The 25805-nt window shown below is 40.6% G+C and overlaps 1 protein-coding gene across 1 annotated transcript; it reads left to right on the plus strand.

Moving 5' to 3' along the window:
* Window positions 1–2313: 2313 nt before the first annotated feature.
* Window positions 2314–24851, plus strand: MINAR2 (membrane integral NOTCH2 associated receptor 2; the record flags this gene model as incomplete). Its single annotated transcript, XM_084251895.1, has 3 exons — window positions 2314–2478; window positions 21196–21414; window positions 24672–24851. The coding sequence occupies 3 exons, from the start codon at window positions 2314–2316 to the stop codon at window positions 24849–24851; spliced, it is 564 nt and encodes a 187-aa protein (XP_084108021.1).
* Window positions 24852–25805: the final 954 nt, after the last annotated feature.

Here is a 25805-nt window from a genome sequence, read left to right on the forward strand (position 1 = left end):
CGAAAAGACAAAATCTAGCCATTTCTGACATGGATTGACCTTGCTATTATACTTAGTGAAGTCAGATGGAGAAAACTACTGTAAGCTTTCACTCCTTTGTGGAATATAAAGCAACAAAGCAAATGAGTTAACAAAACAAAAAGAAACTTTTCGATACAGAAATTATATTGGTGGTAACCAGAATGGGAGAGGGTTAGGTGGAATGGTGAAAAGTGTAAATGGTGTCATTGAATGGAAATGGATGGACACTAGACTTTCAGTGGTACAGGGTAAATGAGGTAGGGTGTATAGCATGAGTTATGCTACACACCTGAAATTTATATAATGTAAATCAACGTTACCTTAATAAAAATTTAATTAAAAAACGAACAGGTATGGAAAGAAGTTTCTAGGAATGAGGGCTGGCAAACCAGTCAGAGCTTGAGGGGAAGACAGGTAATAGCAAAAGAGGGACCACGAAGTCTGATTTCCTGATTGTGAGTCATGCAGGCTCCATGGAGGAGCCTTCAGGGAGAGTAGTGAGGGTTGGTAGTGAGAAATGAGAACTGATGGTTTGAGGATAAGAGTAGAAAAAGGATGGTGAGAGGAGATGAAGAATTACACTTCTAAAGTCGTAAACAGAAACAAACACTGTAGAACCCTTTCATCTAAAAATGGGGGAGGAATCTAAAGGAAAGATGCCTAAGAAAAACAGAAGGCTCGTTTCACCTACCTCATACTTTGGCTAAGGAAAGGGCCTAATCAAATGTATTTGGATCTGGGTTCTGTGTGTCCACTTGCCAATAGAAAGAGCCAAAGAGAAGTAAGGCTCTTCTTGAAGATGTGTGTTACTCCCCAAAGAATCTTTCAGGCAAAGAAAATAGCCTGAGAAATATTTGTTCATTAGATATAGTCTGGCAGCAGCCAGAAAAATCCAGAAAGTTCCAAATACATGCACATACACAAAATACACTTGATTCTTGAAATGCCTGTGATTTAACTGCTTTGTTATGAACTGTCATTACGATGAAATGCCTCTTTCTCCAGTAAATGTACTGCTAAAATTTCAATTATTTTACAGTTTGGGGTAAAAATTCTCACAAAATTGTCAACTGTGCAATCCAGTTTTACATCTGTTAGTAGGACAGATGATTTTTTTAGCACCCTCATGTTATTGCTATAAAGAAGGTAAGTATTCTCAAGAGCCTTGCTTGTTTCAAGTGCATCCTGGCTGCTGATTCTTGTGAGCTATATGACCCTCTTCTGAAATGTGGTGCTGATATATTCCACATGTAACCCTTTACCCCTGGAAGAGAAATCTTCCTGCGGACTCTGATGGGCCTATAGAGATGTAAACCTAACAAGCTATGTCTTTTACAAACTGCTTATGTTTGTCTTTCACCTTCTCACAAGTGGAAAGGTTTCCTCCTTCTCTGCATGGAAATCCACTTCCCCACTGAGAAGTATGGGTCACCTAAGGCAGAGTGACTTAGAGTGAGAAAACTTATCTCCATTAAAGTTCTCACCACTTCCTGGCTTAATCCATTGTTCATAGCCTTACTCCCACTGTGGCTGTCAGAACAGCAGATGGGTTCACTTAGGGCAGTACACTGTCCCAACCCAGCAGTCATGTTATGCTTTGGTTCCAAATGCACTGTGCGAATACCAAAAAACATATCCTAAGAATTTAAATAGCAAGTAACATACTCAGACAGTGAGTGGGTCAAGGCCGTCCATTAGGACACTTAATCACTGTAAGAAACTAGATAGCAAATTCTTGCCATTTCCTTGCCCAGAACAAGGCTGACAACCCAGGTTGTCAAGGTTAGGTTTCCCACGAGGCTGAGACTCCAGGAGTGAAAACACGAAAAGAAACAAGATGCTGTCTATAATATGGGAGACTGCAGGGCTAGGTCAGCTGTGTTTAGCTCAGTAATGTTCAGAGAGGACAACTTGGTAAAATCTGCCAGCAGGGAAATGTTTCCTGAGCTCCAAATTATGGACACCGACACTGAAATTCTGACAGTTTTTATCCTCTGTATGGGGAAACATTCAGTGTTACACATACCTAATTTTGGCATCCTTCTAAATTGTCTGAGTCTAGCCCCATCTCTCTAATTTGAGCACTAGTAAACGTGTTTCTGTGTGAAAGGGAAACTGGGGTGCTGCTTTGCTCTTGAGTATTGTTATGTCATTCTGAGAGTGGCTTCTGAGTGCAACTGAGAGACCTGGTTTCAGATGCCAGTCAGAGCATCCTTGAGTTCATTAATAATGAATAAGTCTGACAGGAGTGTAGCTGCCTGTCTCTGTTTTCCACCACAGAGGAAGGAAGACATGGATCTCTCTGTTTTGCCAAACAACAACCATCCTGACAAATTTCTGCAGCTCGAGGTCAAGTCTTTAATGAGGAATTCTGTGCTTCTTCAAACAAGCCTGGCGAGGTTTCCGGGTGGGAATTACCCTGTGGCACAACACTGGCAAAACCTCGTCTACTCGCAGGTAAGGTCTGGGAGCACAGAAATGAGTGGAGGCTCGTTGCTTTCTCATGATCTGCCATGATTCTCTGTGCAAAAGGAAAGCTATGGGTATAGAGCACAAGGAAGCTACTCACTCTTGCTATCCAGAAAAGGTTGTCTCCACTAAAGAGACCTGCTCCGGATCTCTTCATTAAGTATGTGAATTCTCCAACTGTTCACTTGCTTTCAAGCATTAGCTTCCCACCCTGCCCTCATTTTAGATTTTGCCTACCCTTCACTTTAGTCCTTTCCTTCAGAATTTTTCTAACCAGTGGTAACATATGCAAATAAGGTTCTGGGGTTTCTATCTCTGTCTTTTGCTTAAGCTTAAGCATAGGCTAAGCTCAAGATATCAAAAGCTTACACTGAGGCCTCAGACACAGCCTGAGATATCCAGAGAACCTTGCTTCTGCCTCATTTAGATGGCTTCCCTTTCATTTTACACAAAGACGATGCAGACAATAGAAGGACAATGGAAACCTGATGATTGAGGGAAATCTGAGACAGGGAACCCTCCACCTTGGAAAGGTGCTGGCTGTTATTTCAGATACTTTTACTTTGCACAGGTGTCTGTGTGGAGGAGACATACCAAACAGACTTCAAACACAACAGACTTTTTTACTCTCTTCTTTCGAATAAAACTGTAATGAGTTCCATGTGCTGGGATGAATATAAGAGCCCTAACTATCGCACCATGAATGAAGTAGGAATCTTTTTTTTTTTTTTTTTTGAGAACTCATATAGTATGTTTATGATTTGTATGAGAATATTAAGGCTGACAGTATAGGGAAAGGACAAATGGTATAGAATAGATACTTTACATACGGAGGAGGGGTGTTTAGTGGCATGGTAGTTGTTAATCACGACTGAAGGCACAGGAGTATCTAGGTGTTAGATTTTATTAGGAAGACTTAGTGGAGGGGCGGGGCGAGGGGGGAGGAGGGGCGATCTGAAGCACAGAGCATAGCTGAGCAGCAGGCACAGAGAGAAGAGACCCTCTGCTGCACCACATGCGCTCTAGCTCCAGGCCCCCTTCTGGGGTCTAACTCCCACGCTCCTTGAGGGTAGCTCCCTGGCCGCAGCGGTGAGAGCGCTGAGCCTAACCCCTAGGCCATCCTGGAGGCCCCGCCAGGGGCTTAGTTAAATGGAGCCTTTAACCTTTATTAGGAGGCTTCAGGAGAACTACTGACAGCTGCTTCTCCAGCAAGTCAGAAGAGACTATGGCTGCCCTGCCCTTCCCTCAGCGATCATCACTGTCTCCTCCTAGGGCCCCTGGGCGCTGAGGGAAGATGGCTTTCAGCAGCACCTCCATGTCTTCATCCGTGACAAGAGGGGGCAAAGTATGGGGATTTTTCAAGTCTAAAACAAGTAGTTTTCATTGATGAATCAGAAGAAAAACCTACACAGTTCAGAAAGTAATCAGGATTGTACTGATCCTGAAAGATTTCTTTGGTGATGATCGTGTGTGAAATCAGTATTTAGAAGTTTCTAGAGATTTAAGTCTGCAGACTTCTGATGTCCTCATAGAATAATGAATGCTCTTAGCGAGCTGAAGAGACTCAAAAAAACAAAGTAAATAATCCAGTCACAAAATGGGCAGAAGAGATAAAAAGGAACCTCTCCAAAGAGGAAATGCAAATGGCCACCAGGCACATGAAAAAATGTTCAACATCACTTGTCATAAGGGAAATGCAAATCAAAACTACCATCAGACACCATCTCACACCAGTGAGAATGGCACATGTTAAAAAAAACTAGCAACAACAAATGTTGGCGAGGGTGTGGAGAAAAAGGAACTCTCCTGCACTGCCGGTGGGAGCGCAAACCGGTCCAGCCACCATGGAGAGCTGCGTGGAGATTCCTCAACTCACCAAACATAGAGCTTCCATAGGATCCAGCAATTCCACTCCTAGGTATTAACCCTAAGGACACAGAAACATCAATTCAAAAGGGCACCTGCACCCCTGTTCACAGCAGCAATATTTACAACAGCTAAGATAGGGAAACAACCCAAATGCCCCAAAATAGATGACTGGATCAAGAAGACGTGGTGCATATACACCATGGAATATTACTCAGCATTCAAAAAAGATAAACTCATGCCATTTGCAGCAACATGGATGGCGCTGGAAGGGATCATGCTCAGCGAAATAAGCCAGAAAGAAGACGAAAACACTGGATGGTCTCACTCATAGCAGGAATTTAGAAACCAGCAAAGCACCTGTAGTCCATGATCTTAGTCTATCCTTTGCACTTGTTTTCTTCACGTTGTATAGAAGAAATGGATTAAGTAGAAGAAGCCATACATTTCTGGGCATTAAAGAATAGTTTGTGTGGTTGTTCAGAATCATCTTGGAAGGTGCAGTGATTTATCTCTCCATATCCTCCAGATATTTCTTAGCTCGTAAGTGTCTTCTAGTACCACTGTCTCTTCTCCCATCAGTAACAACTCTGTTTGCCTTCCTTGCTCTTATAAGCTGCCCAAGGACATATGACATTCGTTATTAAAAATGCTACCTGCCAACATTCTAAGATCTTTCCAGGCCCTCCATGGATGGCAGTGGTTTCATATCACACTTAAAAAATCTCCTGAGGTTGTGACCAGAGATTCATCCATTGTCGCTGCTCTCATAGACCCGCGAGGGCTCTGGAGCGGCGCTGGCAGAGGCGCTGGGGTCCAGCACAGAGGACGGAGGCAGCTGCCCGGGGTCCGGGAGTCTCCTGGCCAGAGCCCACCACACGCTGCCTGAGCCCGGCCTCCCGGGACACAGCCCGCGCTCACCTCGGGACGCCCCAGTGCTCGCGGAGGCCGGAATCATCTTTTTTTTTAAGACATGAGGGCTACTGGGGTTAAGGGTTAGTCAATTTAGAAACAGGAAGAAGCATTTCATTTCAGAACAGATGTGACTGACCTACAAACCCTTGCAAGTTATTAAATCCTTTGGAGTGGTTCTAATTCCCTGAACAGAAATTTGTTTTCTTTTAAGAAACAGTTGCTACTCATGAATCCTGGTGTTAAGTGACTCCTTGATGGTGTGGTTGCAGTCTCCTAGGGACCTTTATCATGAGATCATTCAAAAATCAAGTACACTTGCGTGATTATGTAAGTGTTTCCTCCACCTATGCGGGTTTTAATTTATTTCCTTTGTAAAACAGCCTATGGAGGACAACTGACTTTTAAAATATTTTGCATCCTTCCCTTTTGTTACCTCAAAATCCCTCCACTCATCCAACACCTTTTTTTGTTGTTTCTCCTGTTTTGTTTAACTTTAAATGTAATGAAATTCCTCCGTTTTTATTATTTGTTTATATCATGGAATAAAATGAATCAAAAAATCAGTTCAGAAAACCTTGGCCCTCCTATGCTATGAAATTTAGTCTAAGACAACATCCAATAAATTCCTTTGACGTTGGAACACAATGATCTAATATCTTTTGCTTGATACTGGAGCTGACCTATTTCCTGCTTGTGAATCTTCAGTTTCAAGCTCTGTTTAATGCTCTCCTTAAACCTAAGAGAGGGGGGGGGCGGAGCAACATGGCGGCGAGGAGACGCTGCGAGTAAGATCTCCCATTAAAAAAAGTTAATAGGGAGGAAAAGCGGCAGGTCCCAGTGAGAACTGGGACACGGAAGATAAACGGACGACTCCAGCAAACTGCCCGAAGAAGAAAGTTGCCATAAAAGAGGACGAGAAGGGAGGGAAGCGCAGAACCCTGCTCCCCTCCCCCGCCCACAAAGTCGGCACTCTCCGACCGGCAGAGAGGAGGGAAACAGCAAACCAAAACGGCCAACAAGAAAAACGGACGCAGCAAGTGGGACTGTGAGTGGAAAGGAACTATTGCAGCCACCACACCCCGTGAACGGGAGAGGCGAACCCTGCAGGATCCGCCGCGGAGGTGAGCTCCAGGCACCATTAAAGAGAGCCACGCCCCCCAGGAGGAGACCAGCACCAGCACACAGCCCCGGCCGCCCGGTAAGGTTGCGTGCGGAAAGCGGCGCGGATCCGAACCGGATCGCAGCTGCCCAGGTCCCCGCGCCTGTGACCTAGGCTTGCGGGGAGACGGCGGAGGCCCTCCCTGAGTGAGCAGGAACAAGGCGCCCAGGCAGGGGAGCAGGATTCAAAAGGCGCCATTCCCGCGCCACTGATCTGGGCTACAGCCCGCGTCCTGGAACTGAGGGCTTTGGAACTGAGACCCGGGGCACGAAATTAGGGGGAGACTGCGGAGGCCCTCCCTGAGTGAGCAGGAACAAGGCGCCCAGGCAAGGGAGCTGGATTCAAAAGGCGCCATTCCCGCGCCACTGATCTGGGCTACAGCCCGCGTCCTGGAACTGAGGGCTTTGGAACTGAGACCCGGGGCACGAAATTAGGGGGAGACGGCGGAGGCCCTCCCTGAGTGAGCAGGAACAAGGCGCCCAGGCAAGGGAGCGGGATTCAAAAGGCGCCATTCCCGCGCCACTGATCTGGGCTACAGCCTGCGTCCTGGAACTGAGGGCTTTGGAACTGAGACCCGGGGCACGAAATTAGGGGAAGACTGCGGAGGCCCTCCCTGAGTGAGCAGGAACAAGGCGCCCAGGCAAGGGAGCTGGACTCAAAAGGCGCCATTCCCGCGCCACTGATCTGGGCTACAGCCCGCATCCTGGAACTGAGGGCTTTGGAACTGAGACCCGGGCACGAAATTAGGGGGAGACGGCGGAGGCCCATCCTGAGTGAGCAGGAACAAGGCGCCCAGGCAGGGGAGCAGGATTCAAAAGGCGCCATTCCCGCCCCACTGATCTGGGCTACAGCCCGCGTCCTGGAACTGAGGGCTTTGGAACAGAGACCCGGGGCACGAAATTAGGGGCGTGGGTTCCCCACGACGGTGGGGCACAAGGCAGACACAGCACCCCAAAGCCGTTGAGGTGTACCCTACCATCCCCGCTCTGCTCCCTGTCCCACGGGGTGGAAAATCAGCTCCCCAAGGGCTCTAGGAGAGATCTCTGGCACCACCTAGCGACTTGAAGCCAGCAGAGGCTCCTGAAGGAGCTAGTGGCCAGCTGGGGAGTTTGCCCACACCGGGCCCCTTCCGAACAAGTAGTCTGAGCCCACAGGGAGAGCGAGCACCCACAGCCGGGGCAGACCAGGTGCGCAGAAGAGTGTGCCTGAGACCAGACACGCAGGGAGTGTGTCCCACATCACCATTTTAGAACAGGGACATTTCTTCAGTAAAGACTACCTGCAGAAGGCTTCCTCAGGAGCCAGAGGTGAGCGGGGGAAGTTCGCCCACGCCAGACCCCCCCTGGCCTGCAGTCCAAGCCCAGAGGGGAGCAGGAACCCACCGCCGGGGCAGACCAGGCGCACAGGGGAGTGTGTCCCTACATTGGCATTTTAGAACAGGGACCTTTCTCCAGTAAAGACTGCTTGAAACTGACAGATGACTCCTGGAAGAACCAGAGGGGAACAGAGAAGCCCACCCAAGATGCCGGCCAGTCCCAACTACACAGTGTCCCAACGCATACGGCAAATTAGAAAACAGACAGTAGGGAAGAGAAGAACCACACGCAACCTAGCAACTCTCCAGAGAAAAAGCACACCACAAAAAGAAAGCCAGCCCCCAGATTGCAAAGACAATAACTTGGAAGAATTTCTGAGCCTTCCAGAAAGAGAATTTAAAATTGCCGTGATTAAAAAACTAACAGAAGTCATAAAGGAAAACAATGATAAGGGAAAAATAATCAACGATCAGAAGAATGCAATTGAGTCCCTAGAGAGGGAAAACAATGGTCAGAAGAAAGAAATTGAGTCCCTAAAGAGGGAAGTAAAAGAAATGCAGGAGATCAAAGAATTAATGGAAGAACTAAAGAATTCTGGGAAAAGCAATGAAAGCAGAATAGATGAAATGGAAGAACGAATAAGTAATCTTGAAGACATAGAAATAAAAAGAACCAAAACAGAAAAGGAAAGAGAAGTACGAAGGAAAAAGAACGAAGAAAGACTTCGGGAACTATCTGACTCCATGAGGAAAGGAAATATAAGAGTTATAGGAATACCAGAAGGAGAGGAGAGAGATGTAGGAACAGAGAAAATATTCAAAGAGATAATTGAAGAGAACTTCCCAAATGTGAAGAAGGAGCTGAAAATTGATATACAAGAAGCAAGAAGAACACCAAACTTCCACGACGAAAGGAAAAATACAGCAAGACACATAATAGTAAAGCTCCCAAGAATCCAGGACAAGGAAAAAATAATGAAGCTGGCAAGAGGGAAGAAACAGATAACATTCAAAGGAAAACCAATCAGGCTGACATCAGACTTCTCCGAAGAAACACTACGGGCAAGGAGAGAGTGGAGGGACATAGTCAACAGACTCCAAGAAAACAGATGCCAACCAAGAATACTCTATCCCGCAAAGCTCTCCTTCCTCTTTGAAGAAAGAATATGGACCTTTCCAGACAAACAGAAACTCCGGAATTTCATTGCAACTAAACCCCCACTCCAAAAAATACTACAAGGAGTCCTAAAGCCAGAACCTCAGAGGGACGAATAACAATGAAAGAAGGCCAAAAAAAAAAAGTTATTAAAAGAATAAATAAATAAAATCAAAGGAAAGACAAACACAATGGCAAATACAGATGTTAACATATCAATAATAACTCTGAATGTAAATGGACTAAACTCTTCAATAAAAAGACACAGAGTTGCAGCCTGGATTAAGAAACAAAACCCAACCTTTTGCTGTCTCCAGGAAACACATTTAGCTACAAAAGATAAAAATAGGCTCAAAGTTAAAGGATGGAAAACAATCCTACAAGCAAATGGACCAAAAAAGAAAGCAGGAACAGCTATACTTATATCAGATAAAACAGATTTCAAACTCAAAAAGATAAAAAGAGACCCCAAGGGTCACTACATTATGATCAAGGGGACAATACTTCAAGAAGAAATAACACTCATTAACATATACTCACCAAACGAAGGAGCACCAAAATATATCAGACAACTGTTGTCCTCTCTGAAAACAGACATCAGAGAAAACACATACGTAGTGGGAGACTTCAACACACCACTATCAACAATGGATAGATCAACAAGACAAAAAATAAGTAAAGAAACTAAAGCTCTAAATAAGGACCTAGAGCAATTGGGCTTAACAGACATCTATAGAACACTAAACCCCAAAAAAACGGAGTACACATTTTTCTCAAGCGCACACGGATCATTCTCCAGGATCGATCACATACTGGGGCACAAGACAAACATCAACAGATACACCAAGATTGAAATCATATCAACCATCTTTTCTGACCATGAAGGCATCAAACTAGAAATAAACCATAAAAAGAAGGCAAGGAACTTTCCTACCTCATGGAGATTAAAAACCACACTACTGGAAGACCATTGGACTAATGAGGAGATCAAAGAAGAAATTAAAAAATTTTTTGAATTGAACGACAAGGAGGACACCAATATCCTAAATGTATGGGATGCAGCAAAAGCAGTAATAAGAGGAAAATATATAGCAATAGAAGCTCACATCAAGAAACAAGAAAGAACGCAAAGAAACAACCTAATCTCGAAGCTCAAAGATCTAGAAAAAGAACAACAAAAAAACCCCAAAACCAGTAGAAGAAAAGAAATAATAAAAACCAAAGCAGAAATAAATGAAATTGAAACTAAAAAAACAATCCAAAAGATCAATGAAACCAAGAGCTGGTTCTTTGAAAAAATCAATAAAATAGACAAACCCCTAGCCAGGCTCACAAAGGAAAAAAGGGAGAAAGCACAAATAAACAGGATCATCAATGAAAGAGGAGAAATCACAACGGACACAGCAGAAATCAAAAGAATAATCAGTAACTACTATGAACAGTTATATGGAAACAAGTTCAACAATCTAGAGGAGATGGACAAATTCCTACAACTCTACAATCACCCAAAGCTAGATAAAGAAGAAATAGAACACCTAAACAGACCAATTACAATTAGCGAAATTGAAATGGTAATAAAAAACCTCCCCAAAAACAAAAGCCCAGGACCTGATGGATTTACAAATGAATTCTACCAAACATTCAGAGACGAATTAGTGCCTATCCTTCACAAACTCTTCCAAAAAATTGAGAAGGAAGGGACAATACCAAACACGTTTTATGAAGCCAACATTACACTAATACCAAAACCGAACAAGGACAACACAAAAAAGGAAAACTACAGGCCAATCTCCCTAATGAACACTGATGCAAAAATCCTCAATAAAATTTTAGCTATCAGAATCCAACAATGTATCCATAAGATAATTCACCACGACCAAGTTGGATTCATTCCAGGGACACAAGGATGGTTTAACATCCGAAAATCAATCAATGTTATCCAACACATCAACAAAAAGAAATATAAAAACCATATGATAATATCAATAGATGCTGAGAAAGCTTTCGACAAAGTGCAACACCCATTCATGATAAAAGCCCTTGAAATTCTTGGGATACAAGGAACATACCTCAACATCATAAAGGCCATCTATGACAAGCCAACAGCCAGTATCATTCTCAATGGTGAAAAGCTGAAAGCAATTCCATTAAGATCTGGAACAAGACAAGGCTGTCCACTCTCACCACTGCTTTTCAATATAATACTGGAAGTCCTAGCCAGGGCAATAAGACAAGAGAAAGACATCCAAGGAATCCAAATAGGAAAAGAAGAAGTCAAACTATCACTATTTGCAGACGATATGATATTATACATAGAGAACCCCAAAAACTCCACAGAAAAGCTAATTCAACTCATCAATCAGTTCAGTAAAGTGGCAGGATACAAAATCAACACGCAAAAGTCAGTAGCCTTCCTATACACAAACAATAAATCTGAAGAAGAAGAAATCAAAAAGACCATCCCTTTTGTTATTGAAACAAAAAAAATCAAATATTTGGGAATAAATCTAACAAAAGAGGTAAAGGACCTATACAAAGAAAACTATAAAACACTGTTAAAAGAAATAGAAGAAGACACAAAGAAATGGAGAGACATCCCCTGCTCATGGATTGGAAGAATAAACATTATTAAAATGGCCATCCTTCCAAAAGCAATATACAGATTCAATGCTATTCCAATCAAAATTTCAATGTCATTCTTCAAAGAAATAGAACAATTATTGATGAAATTCATATGGAATCACAAAAAACCCCGAATAGCCAAAGCTCTCCTGAAAAAAAAAGAAGGGAATGGAGGCATCAGACTCCCAGACTTCAAACTATACTACAAAGCCATAATCATCAAAACTGCATGGTATTGGAACAAGAACAGACATACAGACCAATGGAATCGAATAGAAAATCCAGAAATAAACCCACAGATTTATGGTCAACTAATCTTTGACAAAGGAGCAAAGAATATGCATTGGAGCAAAGAAAGTTTGTTCAATAAATGGTGCTGGGAAAACTGGGTCGCTACATGCAAAAGAATGAAGCTTGACCACCACCTCACACCATACACAAAAATCAACTCAAAATGGATTAAAGAACTAGACATAAGACCTGAAACCATAAAATATATAGAAGGAAATATAGGCGAAACACTACGTGATTTGCACATCAAAGACATCTTTACAGACACATCACCCAAAGCAGTGATAGTGAAGGCAAAGATAAACAGCTGGGACTACATCAAATTAAAGAGCTTTTGCACAGCAAAAGAGACAATAACAAAAACAAAGAGAAACCCCACCAATTGGGAGAACATTTTTGCACCCAACACTAATGATAAAGGACTGATCACAAAAATCTGCAAAGAGCTGATGAGACTCAACAACAACAAAGAAAATAATCCAGTCAAAAAATGGGCAGAAGAGCTTAAAAGAAACTTCTCTGAAGAGGAAATGCAAATGGCCAACAGGCATATGAAAAAATGTTCAACATCACTTGTCATCAGGGAAATGCAAATCAAAACTACCATGAGATACCATCTTACACCAGTGAGAATGGCACATATTAAAAAAACTAGCAACAACAAATGTTGGCGAGGGTGTGGAGAAAAAGGAACTCTTCTGCACTGTTGGTGGGAGTGCAAACTGGTCCAACCACTGTGGAAAGCTGTGTGGAGATTTCTGGACCTACTAAACATAGAGCTTCCATATGATCCAGCAATTCCACTCCTAGGTATTTACCCAAAGGACACAGAAACATCAATTCCAAAGAGCACCTGCACCCCTATGTTTATAGCAGCACTGTTTACAATAGCTAAGCTTTGGAAACAACCCAAATGCCCAAAAATAGATGACTGGATCAAGAAGATGTGGTACATATATACCATGGAATATTACTCAGCATTCAAAAAAGATAAACACATGCAATTTGCAGCAACATGGATGGCGCTGGAAGGGATCATGCTCAGCGAAATAAGCCAAAAAGAAAAAGAAAAATACCGGATGGTCTCACTCATAGCAGGAATCTAGAAAACTTAAATAAGGGACCAGGAAAATGAATAACTATAAGATAGTGAAAATCAAAATCAACAAAAAACTATGAACCAGAGACACTTTTAGGGGGGCGGGAGGGGAGGGATTGGGGTCAGAATGGGGGGGCTGCAATTGTATGGGGAATATAACAATAAAATTTATTTAAAAAAATAAATAAATAAATAAATAAATGCCAAAAAAAAAAAAAAAAAAAAAAAAAAAAAAAAAAAAAAAAAAACCTAAGAGAGACACAGGTTTTTAAAAGGCATGGTTTTCACCAGGTCTTGATGATCTGAAATAGCAATTCCAGAAAAACTAAGGAGGTAAAGACTGTCTTTGTTATCGAGTATGTTATTACTAATTAACTGTAAATGACAAATAACCTTGACTTATCCTTTTATCCTACAAAGAAATGCTAAATGACTGAATATAGGTCAATTTACTATTGAAATAACGCAGGATTGGGGGGAGTAAATCAACTGCAAATTCAGGTAGCTGGGTAGGCCTGGCAGAAATTATGAATAACAACAATGACATTCACTTACTTTAGATTGCAATATGTCAATAAGCATTTTTTTCTCTTCCTGATCTTAAAATGGGCAAGTGACATATTCATTGGATAGAAAATAAATTTAAATAGGAAATTTTCAGGATGAAATTTTAAATCTCAGACAACATTCACTGAGCCTTCATTGACCTAAACATCACATGATCCTTATCTCCCAGTTCCTCTCTATGAAACCAGGACCCTGGATTCTGGCACAAGCTGTTATCACAAGCCTGGTGTCTTTTATACAAGTCTAAGTTCCAGAGGTATTTAAGTATCCTCAGGGAGCACTATGGTAGGACAAGACTTGGATCTTAGGGCCTCCCCAGTGGTGCAGCGATTGAGCGCTGGGTTGCGAAGCTGCCGGCAGCCTCTGCAGCGCCAGTTCGATCCCCGGCTGCTCCCCGGCCACTGGAGGAGGGTCCCACATGGCGCGCAGACCTCTCCTGCCGCCCGCTGCTTCCCTCAGCAGTGTACTTCGGTCCTTCTGCCTGCTCTGCTCCCTGCTCTGGCTCTGGTGAATTCTCTCCCGCGCTTCTGACTGTACCCAGTGCTTGTATAAATAAATAAATATATTTAAAAAAAAAAAAAAAAAGACTTGGATCTTAGTTCCTGCAGCACAACTGCAAGGTTAAATTTCTGACTCCACTGATGATTTTGGGAACTGAATAGAAGTTCTGGTATTTGTTATGCTCCTCAGTCCACTTCTTAGACAATAATTTAAGTGTCTGAAAAGTCCTATACCATTTCCTCAAATATAAACCTAAAAGTGGGAGATTGTTATACATTCAGGACTGTTCTATTTTAAAATAGTAAATAGAGTGCTGGAAACAGAAACACTTTTAGAGAAGGCATGCATATGTGTTCAGCTAAGAAAAATACAGTGATAAAAAACAAAACAAGGGGCCTCCCTGGTGGCGCAAGGGTGTTAAACATGTCAGCGCTATGAAATTATCAGCAGCCACTGCAGCATGAATTTGATCCCTGGGTGGCCAGGGAGCTAACCCACATGGCGCAGCAGACCTCTCCTGTCTCGCCCACTGCTCCCCTTGGCAGTGTATTTTGTCAGTCTGCCTGTTCTGTTCCCCGCTCAGTCTCCGGTGAATCCTCTCCCCCTCCCACACATCTGGCCTGTACTCCGGTTCTTGTATAAAAAAAAATATTAAAAAAAAAAAGATTTAAAGGGAAGAGATAGTCATACAACTTAAAAAAAAAAGTAAGGAAAGGTAACTAGGAAGTAAACGAAATAAATGACACTGTGTAAATGAAAGAAAGAGCAGCCTCTCACACTGGGCCTTTTGCTCCAGCTCACAGGTTTAGAAACAGACATGACAGAAGCAAGGAAAATATCAAACAAAAAGATAAGCTGGAAGGGATCATGCTCAGCAAAATAAGCCAGAAAGAAAAAGCAAAATACCGGATGGTCTCACTCATAGCAGGAATCTAGAAAACTTAAATAAGGGACCAGGAAAAAGAATAACTATAAGAAAGTAAAAATCAAAATCAACAAACAGCTATGAACCAGAGACACTCTATGGGGGGTGGGGGGCGGGGAGGGGAGGGATTGGGGTCAAAATAAGGGGGTCACAATTGTATGGGGAATATAAAAATAAAAAAAAAATTTTAAAATAAATTAAAAAAATTAAAAAAATAAAATGGCAAAAAAAAAAAAAGTTGGAAAAGATTCCGAAGTATAAGTGCTAAAGGGGGGGGGGGGAGCGGCAGGGGAAAGGCTACCACAATTTCTGAAAGCCCAAACAATTTTGTCATTTGTGCTTAAAAAACTAGCTTTCCCCTTTCATTACTTCATTTTTATTAAGATATCAATGGCCTGAAATGTTTGGAATACAATTCCAAAAGCCCTGATCTAATACATTGCTCAATTATTTTAATGACCATAAACATGAAATTTTGGTGAAAGCTTGTTCATCGCACACTGAAATTTATTGTGAACCTTTATTTCTCTAGTGAAAGAATGTAAGTATAAATACAGTAGAATCAAGAAATACCTGCTTGTACTCTGTCCTACTTAATAGGTGACCTGTGTATCTGGCAAAGAAGGCAAGTTACTTTGGTGGGGACTACTTAAACAGGTTTCAGTATTTTCTGAATCTATTACAAAATTCTATTTTTTTTCCTGTTAATGTGGTCAATTGTATTTATCTTCTAATGTTAAACTTTCCTCCTGGTAAAATATCCTCTTCTAATATAAACCTGTCTTGTCCTGATGTGTGTAATTTATACACGTTGTAGGATTCTATTTAGAAGGATTTTATAAATTATGTCTACAACTGTTTATAAGAGGAACTGGCCTATAATTAAATTACTATTCTCTTATTTACTGCTCTTGTCAAGAGTTTATAGCAACTTCTTAAAATGACTTGGGAAGTATCCCTTGCTTTCCTATTTCCTGGAAGAATGTGACTAAGACAGAAATGATCTGTTATAAGAAGGTCTGGCAAAAGTTGACTGCAAAACTCTCATGCTGGTATTCTTAAATTTGTGTGTAGTTTGTGCAGATTTTACATGATTGATTCTATTAGTCAAATTAACACAGGTTTACTAACATTTTCTATTTTTTCTTAATTACAATTGGTAAATTGTTTGGGGAAATGTTGAATGACGTGTAAGTTGCTACAACTGTTCAGATTATTCTATTACTTGTATTATTAACCTATTAAGTCTTTTCTCATGTCACCTTCACATTTCTAACACACATGAGCAACACTGCCTGAGATGTTTTCAATGTGTTTACCGGCCTTTTCAAAGACATCATTTTCAACACTATTGATGCTCTCCATTGTCATCTTTCCACACACACTGGATTCACTTTCCCCCTAGAGGTACCAGTCCGGAGATGAACCAGTCAAGACATTTAGCACATTCCTCCTTCCATAAAAACTTAGTTGGTCTATGAACAGGGTTACTACAGTAAGTTCTTCCCCGATGAGTGGCAAGAATGAAAGACACAGCAGTCACTACTCCAAAGTCTGAGATCCCACTGGAAAAAACTTGTGTGGGCCCTTGCCCGTAGTTTGGGAAGATGGATTAAACCCCAATTCAGCTTTGCCAAAGACCCCTCTCCCCTCTGAAGCACTGTTATGTATGTCCTGGTTCCACCCTCCAGGAAGTAACCCATTCCTCACACTCTACGGTCACCTCAGTAGCAGGCCCTCTTTCAGGACTGTATAAGCTTCAAAGCTTACTTGTACACTTTGATTTGGAGGCCTGGAGTTATTGTATCTTTTTTTTTAAATATTTATTTATTTATACAAGCACTGGGTACAGTCAGAAGTGGGGGAGGGTGAGAGAATTCACTAGAGCCAGAGCAGGGAGCAGAGCAGGCAGAAGGAGCGAAGTACACTGCTCAGGGGAGCAGCGGGTGGCAGGAGAGGTCTGCGCGCCATGTGGGACCCTTGCCCGCCAGCAGGGGATCCAACTGGCGCTGCAGAGGCTGCGGGCAGCTTCGCAACCCAGCGCTCAACCACTGCGCCACCGGGGAGGCCCTATTTTGTTTGTTTCTTAACTGAAATAATCAAAAGCTTTTAGGCCTAGACTTAATATTACCTGAGGTCAATGTTCATTAAAAGTTATGAAACCACACCCTTATCATCATCTTTACCCTGAGTCATTTCATTCAGCTAAGAAATTTTAATAACCTTTTTGCGCAATGTCTTTTTTTTTTTTTTTTAAAGTATTCTGTGTCTTAGTGTGTGGATCTAGAAAGAGGCAAATTTTCCACAATAGAAGGCAAATTTCTAGACTCTTACTCCTTTTTTACTTCTTGCAAAATGTCCAGTTCTTTCTCTCATCTCAACTCTTTCTTGCATTAGACTAATACTCGGATACTTTTAATATCATCATATGTACAAAAAGGCTCTGATTATTTATAAGTATCTCCCCTAAAACTAAAGGTGACTGAACTCCAAGTAGCCATAGATGACACAAAACAATTATTTTTGACTTTGTGAAATGAACAATCATTCCAGCTTCTGATATGTTGTTGCTTTCTACTTCTTAACTGCTAAGCTAATACCACCTCTCTGTGGAATTATTATATATCACTTTCTCTATTAGGGAAGGTAGGCTGGGGTGTGCTGTGATGACAAATACACTCACAGGCTAACAATAAGTAAAAAGAACAAAATCTTGCTCGCAAAATGTCTGAGGACGGCAATGGGGATTGGGGGAAGTTCTTTTCCAAGCAGTAACTTAGGGCTTCAAGTTCTATCATCTTGTAGCTCTGTCATCCCAGAACCCTTGCTTATAGAAACACAAAAACTGAAAGCGAGGAAAAGTGAGCCAGTAATCATGTGCAAGAGTTCAGGAGCGAGAAGCCAGGTCGCCTTTACTTGACCACACAGAATAAGCTAGAAAAGATTTGACCCAATAAACTTAAAGATAGATTGAAAAGATCGAATCCTCTGTGGCCAGGAGGGGAAAAAGATTAGTAAGCATTTGATCATTCACAACACCCAGCTCTCATTTGTTTGTGTTTGCCTGTGCTGATGTTCATGTTCTTTTACTCTAAATTTTAGGTATCTCTCTGATAAATGTAATTGAATTTAATTTTAAAAGGTGCCCTGACCATTGTCATTTAAATAGGTGGTTTACTCTGTTTACATGAATTGTGATTATTTCTAAATTTTTTCACTTTTCTGAGGTTTCCACCTACAGTCTTTGTTTCATTTTTCTTATTTTTTTTATATTCTTCTTTTTTTTTTATAGAGGCATGTTTTATTTATTTATTTGTTTGTTTGTTTATACATGCACTGGGTACAGTCAGAAGTGCGGGAGGGTGAGAGAATTCACCAGAGCCAGAGTGGGGAGCAGAGCAGGCAGAAGGACCAAAGTACACTGCTGAGGGGAGCAGCGGACGGCAGGAGAGGTCTGTACGCCATGTGGGACCCTCCTCCGGTGGCTGGGGAGCAGCCGGGGATCGAACCGGTGCTGCAGAGGCCGCGGACAGCCTTGCAACCCAGCGCTCAACTGCTGCGCCACCGGGGAGGCCCTCATTTTTCTTATTTTACAGATTGATCAACTTTCCTTTGTTTTTTCTACTGCTCTACTGAAAGAAGCTTTTTTTCCTACTTTTATTAATATCTCTATACTCTAATTGTGATTTCTTAAAATATCCTAAAGATATCTTAATATCTCAAAGAATATTTAAAATATCTTAAAGTCCTAATCAAAAATATCCATTTAATGTGTTACTGTCCAGTGCTTTAGTTGCTTATTCTAAAACTCAGTGATTTTTATTTCTATCTTACCAAAGAAATCAGTGGTTCAATACTTATAAGTTCTAAACATATTCATATACCTAACAGTTTTCTTTCTTATTTGTCCATCATTCCTTCTTGTATCTTAACCTTTCCTTCTAGTAACAGCTGTATTCTTTCTGAAGTACATTTCTCAGATATTCCTTTTTCACTGGACTATTAATTGTATGGTCTCAGTTTCGTTTGCCTGTATGTATCTATTTCATTCACTTTATTGAATGATGGTTTACTTATGCATAAATGGCATAATGTCTAAAGTTTATAAAGAATAATGGGTTAAGAAAGCTAGATGTTACTTTCATGAAATAATTTTAAGTTATTTTAGTCTATTTACTAAAATAATGGAATTATTATTTATCAAAATAAAATGAAACTGAACCATGATAATTACTTTTAATCTACCAAATTCTTCAAATTGTTTTATTAACTTACCCTTCACACATCCCTCAGACATGAAACTGACATTCCATATAAAAATGGCACCTTGCTCTAGGATAAGACTTAAAACTTCCAAGAACATAGCTTGGTGTTCATTTTAGACTAGAGTTCTGACTTTTTTTTATATTTCATGTATTGGTTTTTCAAGGCCTTCATGCATTGTAGTACAGTTTTTTTTCTTAATCCTTAAACTATATATTCTTTAAATAAGAATAATTTCTTTATTTAAGAAGTTCAAAGAACAGCCTAGCAAGCAAGAAAACTGACAAAACAAATTCGTCAGTGTCTGAAGAATTATCCTTCTTCAAAGATGATCAAAGATGTCGAGCATTAGAGAAAAAAAGTCAGAATTATGCTAAGTTGAAATGATCTAAATTTTAAATCAAATTGCTTTCCCTTAATTGAGAAACATTTTTTGTGAGATAATCTATCTTAAAGAAAAATACTCTAGATTTTTTTTTATTATATCATGGAAAAATTAAGTATCATAGGGCCTCCCCTGGTGGTGCAGCTGTTGAGAACTGGGCTGTGAAACTGCCTGCAGCCTCTGCAGTGCCGGTTCAATCCCTGGCCGCCTGCGAGGGTCCCACATGGCGCACAGACCTCTCCTGTCGCATCCGCTGCTCCCCTCAGCAGTGTATTTCATCAGTCTGCCTGTTCTGTTCCCCACTTTGGCTCTGGTGAATTCTCTCACCCTCCCACGCTTCTGACTGTACCTAGTGCTTATATAAATAAATCTTTAAAAAAATTAAAGAAACTTCAGGTGTATACAGACTATGAATGGTTTTCACCAGCCATTTCAGAATAAAACTATTAATATTAGCTTATAGTTTAGCTTACATAAATACATGCTTAATGTGACTTTTATACCCCAACAGGTGAGGGTAACAGTATTTATAATCATGAATATAATTCAGAGGAATATTAATTGTATTGAAAGTTGTTCAGAAAGGATAAAATATGTGAAATACATTTACTGAATAATTTCTATAAATTAATGAAATACTACTAGCTTTTATGGGTTAAACTCAAATTTTCTCAAAATCAACGTATGTAGAATTCCTTTTCCTTGATGCTCCATGGTAAGTGAGGTATTATTCTATAAGCTTTTTATTTCTTCTCATTTTATATGGCCACTGGAAAATTTTTAATTAAACCTTTTTCTACCCTTATGATAGTTCTGTAGTCATAAGAAAAGCAAAAATCTGAAGGTCAACCAGAGACAGAAAACCATACATTGACTCTATATAAAATATAAAATGAAAACAAATTAACCTACATTGTTAAATTTTGGATACTAGTTTATCCTTGGGTGGGGTAGGGATAGTAGACTAGAAGGAAGCCTTAGGCATATTAATAATGTTCCATGTCTTGGAATCTTAGATTTACTTGGTTTGAATTTTTTTGTGTCTGCTACACTTTTATGACACATGCATTTTTCTGTGTGAATTTAACTTCAATAAAATGTTTTGAAATATATGAAAATCAATATTATACCTAGCTAATAGTCAGCTGGTCTATAGGCACATTTAGAAATGCAATCCTGTTAGTCCTGATAGCAAAATGTTCTGAGATAGGAGTCCCAAGAGAGTATTCATGAAAGCCAAAGCATATCTATAAAATAATCTTGATATATAATATCTATAAATAGTATCTATAAATTAATCTTGCTGGATTAATATAGCAATGTTAAACATTGTTTTATTAGTCACAAAATGCCACATACAGAGAAGTAAAATGTTATTAAATCTCAGTGCAAGTCAGTTTTTTTAAGTTCAGAAATTTAATATTTAATTAAAGAACAGTATTCTTTCTCTGTAGTTGTAACATTTTAATGATTATTCAGTTCTAGGTCAAGCTAGATCTACAATCCTTTCCTCATTCATTATCTCAATATGTTGGATTTCTAAGCAGTATTGGAAAATTGTCAGGTATGGTTATTTCATATCGCATTCTGTCATCAGTGGCCTACTGGTAAAAGAAGCCTTGTCTCTATGCCTCCTATCAGAGAGAAGAGAAGAATATTACTCCTCAAAGAAAGAGGGGATCCAGTGCAGAGGGCACCACTGCTGCAGACAGCCGACACCCATCCCTGTCATCAGTTCTGAAGAATAACCCACTCTACGATGACATAAGTTTGGAAGAAGAAAGAAAAAAGAATCCTTCATGGACCATTGAAGAATATGATAAGCATTCCCTACACACAAACCTCTCTGGGCATCTGAAGGTAGTCAATATAAAGAAACAATTCCTTCAACTGATGAGAGAGACAAGTTAAATAATCCTAAAGAAGTTGGATATTGAGAGGACAGGCACTCTTCTCCAGACTTAAAAATCCCCAGATTTCAAGTCATTGAGTTCTCTGGCTTTCATTTTTCCCTCCAGTCAGTATTTATTTTTTTGCTTTGTTTTGAGTCCCATAATTTCATCAACTGACATCTATGTAGAAATGACTGACACTAATGAGAAGTTTTGCTGGGAGGGAAATGGATTTGAGAAATAATTTCCCAGGTTACGTACAGTTTTGTGACCACTTATGTGCTGAAGAGTTAAGAATTCTGTGTCCTACATTTATTTGCAAATACTGTTATGCTCAGTCTTAGGCATTGTGTAAAGCAGTTCTCATCACGATCATTTTATTTCAAGCTCACTCAGTGATTTAAAATTGTAGATTTACATTTTGGATGTTTTCCTGTGTTTCAGTAACAAAGCAAAACAAAAACATTTCAACAGAGGAAAAGCATGCAATGAACTCATTCACCCAACTTAAACCCAAATTAAGGTTTTCTTTCTTCCCCTTCAACATCCCCTCCCTGGATTGTCACCCACCACGTTGATCTAGTAATACCTGAAAAGCAGGGAGAGTGGCACTCTCTTTTCTGAGTGGATGGGATTCCTACCCAGCCTTGACTTGCCTCTGCCTGCCCTAGGGGCAGGGAAGCCTGGCATTTACCAAGTACCTTTCACTTAACAATGTATATCTGTTCTGAGCCTTAAGCACCTGAACATTCTTTGTTTTGAAGGCGACAGCACTATGTCCCTGAAAGCCTTTCACTTTTTAAAACTGCAAATGTGCACTCTGTGAACTCTCTTGTTATCCAGTGTCCGAAGTATCTTAATCTCCTAGTAGAGCCAGTGTATTTCCTCTTCAGTATCAATTTATTTCACACACATTTCTCGATTGGATGTTGAGCCACTTTTCTTCCGTTTGTTGTTTACATCAAAGACAAGGGGAAAATAGAGATTAATATTACTGTCTCTACACTCAAAAAGCTCATCTAACTGAGCAAATTAACAATGACGACAGAACAAGGTAGGAGAGGATAGGCACTGTAACAGTAGAAAACACTTTGCAAAGACTCAGAAAAGTACACTTACACTGAATTATAAAAATCCTTCATGAGAAAATTAATCTGGGCTTAAAGAATGGGCTTAAAGAATATGTAGAATTCCAAAAGATACAGATGGTTAGTGGGAGTGGGGAGGCCCTTCTGTCAGGAGCAACAAGAAAAAAAGGCAATAATGCAAGAAAGTTAGAGAGTCGGTTGAAAGAGTAAGTCCAGCTTTGTTGGTGCTACAGTTTAAATAACAGAAAACGAAAAAAATAAGACTAAAAGGAAAGTTTAGTCACTATCCCTTATCTATATTTCCTAAGACATCCCCTAACTTATTTTTTTGAAAATTAGGTAACATTTATGAGATAAAGAAGTTCCGAGTGTCTTTTACCACTCCCATTTTTTCTACAGTTCTGAGAGTTCATAAATAAGAAAGAACATGGAGGGAAAAACCCATATGTAGTTACCAAATTATAAGCAGAACATAAGAAGATAGTCTCCACTATGGAAATTCTTATTGGACAATGGAGGCATAAGACTTGCACAGTGCAGGTCTCTGATTAGGACACTAATAATAGGAAGGACAATAATGAGGCCACCAAGGATTTTTAATTCATCTATCCTTCAGCACAGGTATCCAAATTTTAGTTTAATGTTTCAGTTTGTCTAAGAGTAGAGAAGTTGAAGCTAGTAGCAGCATGACAGAAAAGGGGTACTGTCCTCACTAGCTGATATTAAGTACACTGACACTAGAGAGGCTGATACAGGGCTGGCAGCTTGGTTTCAAGCCACCACAATCATCGAAACCCAAATAAGGGATCAGGAAAAAGACTAATTATAATAAAGTAAAAATCAAAACCAACAGGCAACTATAAACCAGAGACACACTATAAGGTGGGAGAAGGGAGTAGGATCAAAACAAGGGTGGTGGGAATTTTATGGGGACTATAATGAAGATGAAAATGGATACATTGTATAAAAATGAAAAATGATGTAAAAATATATATAGTTCAAAAAAAGCTGAGAAATGATGATGGCTGAACTGAGTTAGTAAAAACAGAGGTTTGGCATTAACTATAAATTTCTTGTGTGCTTGGTACCTGCCAGGTATAGACACTGAATCTTCAGCACTGAAACACAGCAAAAGATAATAAGATATATATTTTTTTAAGTGTGGACAGTAGAGTTCACAAATGAGTTACTGAACACTAGGTAATCAGGTTGAATTGAATATAATTCTGTAGGGTTGAAAGGAAGATGAGACTGGTGGGACAAAGTCACAGGGAGTAGGAGCTGTTACAGGGGAGGATCTACTGGGTCCATTCTTGAAGGGAACAAAGAGCACCAGGTTTCTGCACACCGAACATGCTGGTGGCTCCAGAAAAAACCAAAAAATAAAACACACAGATTGACAAGCATGGAAGGGTCTCTGGATTCGTAGCTTATGGATTTATGGAAAATCTCGGCAAACATGTTTATATCTACCATGAAGACAAAATTAAACCTCTAAGACTTTTTTTTTTCTTTTTTTTAAAGACCTATCCATTTATTTATACAAGCACTGGGCAGTCAGAAGCACGGGAGGGTGAGAAAACTCATCAGAGCCAGAGTGGGAACAGAACAGGCAGAGAGACGAAATACACTGCTGAGGTGAGCAGTGGGCACGGCAGGAGAGATCTGTCGTGCCATGTGGGACCCTCCCTGGCAGCTGGGGATCGAACCGGCACTGCAGAGGCTGAGGGCAGCTTTGCAGCCCAGTGCTCAACCACTGCGCCACCAGGGGAGGCCCCAGGACTTTTTTAAAGCAAGGAATATAAATTTAATTTCAGCTCACTAGTCTGACTACTTATTGAGATGTAAGAAACATTAAATTGGCTAAAACATTACAGAAACATTCTTATCTTTCTGACCCTCAAACAGAAGTCCTGTCACTCTCTGAATTCTCATGCCCACTCACAGCTAGGAGCTGCAGGGACTGCTGGGCAGCCAAGAGGCAGAGGCTTCGTGTTTGAGCAGTTCAGGGACGCCTCGCCACGCTCATGTGAGCCTTGACATGTGAGCTCACAGCACCTCTGACGGTGTCTTGTTCTGCAAATCAATTAGTTTGTCACATTGATCAATCACTATTCTCCATGTAATTTTCTTTCAGGAAAATCCTAATGAACTGCGGTTTTGGTTGGGAGACATGTACACACCTGGTTTCGACACCTTACTGAAGAAAGAAGAAGAACAAGAGAAGCATTCAAAATATTGTCGTGTAGGTCTGATTTTGCTCCTTGTTGCCTGTATTTTGGTTTCCATAGTGACTGTTAGCTCTTTTTTCACCTGAAGAATTTGCCACAGTCTTTTAAATTTCTTTAAAAGTTTTTCCAAATAAACATTTGCAGAAAAACATGCTCATGCGGTATACATTTTTGATTGTGTGGTTAAATTGTTTTGGACGATGCAAATGTTGGCTGAGACAGGCTGGCTTTATCTATTTTGTTCTCTGAAATCTATGTAACAAAGTCAGTGGCCTGAGCTTTGCGCTTTGGGAAGCAGAAGTTCTGGAGCACTTAACCATAGGGCCTCCCCTGGTGGCGCAGGCGGTTGAGTGCCACAGGCGGTTGAGCACCACACTGTGAAGCTGTCCGCAGCCTCTGCAGCACGGGTTCGATTCCTGCCGGCTGGCAAGGGTCCCACATGGCGCAGCAGACCTCTCCTGTTGTGCCCACTGCTCCCCTCAGCAGTGTATTTCATCAGTCTGCCTGTTCTGTTCCCCACTCTGTCTCTGGTGAATCCTCTCACCCTCCCGCACATCTGGCCTGTACCCTGGTTCTTGTATAAATAAATAAATAAATCTTTAAAAAAAAAAAAAAACTTAACCACAGAAAAGTCCCAACCAAACACAATCAAAATTAAATATTTCGACAGAGAACGAAACACCACCAACAATTGTCAGCAACTTTTTCTTAATCTTCCAATTATACTGACCTTTAGAAAAAAAAAATTACCTCCTGGCCACCCCACCTACCTGGGTCACTAAGAAAACTGAGCATATCATTTTTTGGCCAGCAGCCAGGAAGGCAGGATAAAAGCTCCGGTTGTGCTGCCTAGTAGGTTGGATACCTGATTTTTGTTATGTCCCATTATTCTTATTTATGTCAGAAAATAGAGGGGTAGGAAAACTTGATACAAATATATTCATATTTTCTAGTAATATATCAGTTTGATGTTGCAATTTGCATAGAAGTAAACTTGGATAGACCCATAGTTACGTGATTAATTTTATTTCCATCCATTT

The sequence above is a fragment of the Talpa europaea genome, assembly GCF_964194135.1.
Source record: "Talpa europaea genome assembly, chromosome: 13".
Taxonomy (NCBI): Eukaryota; Metazoa; Chordata; class Mammalia; order Eulipotyphla; family Talpidae; genus Talpa; species Talpa europaea.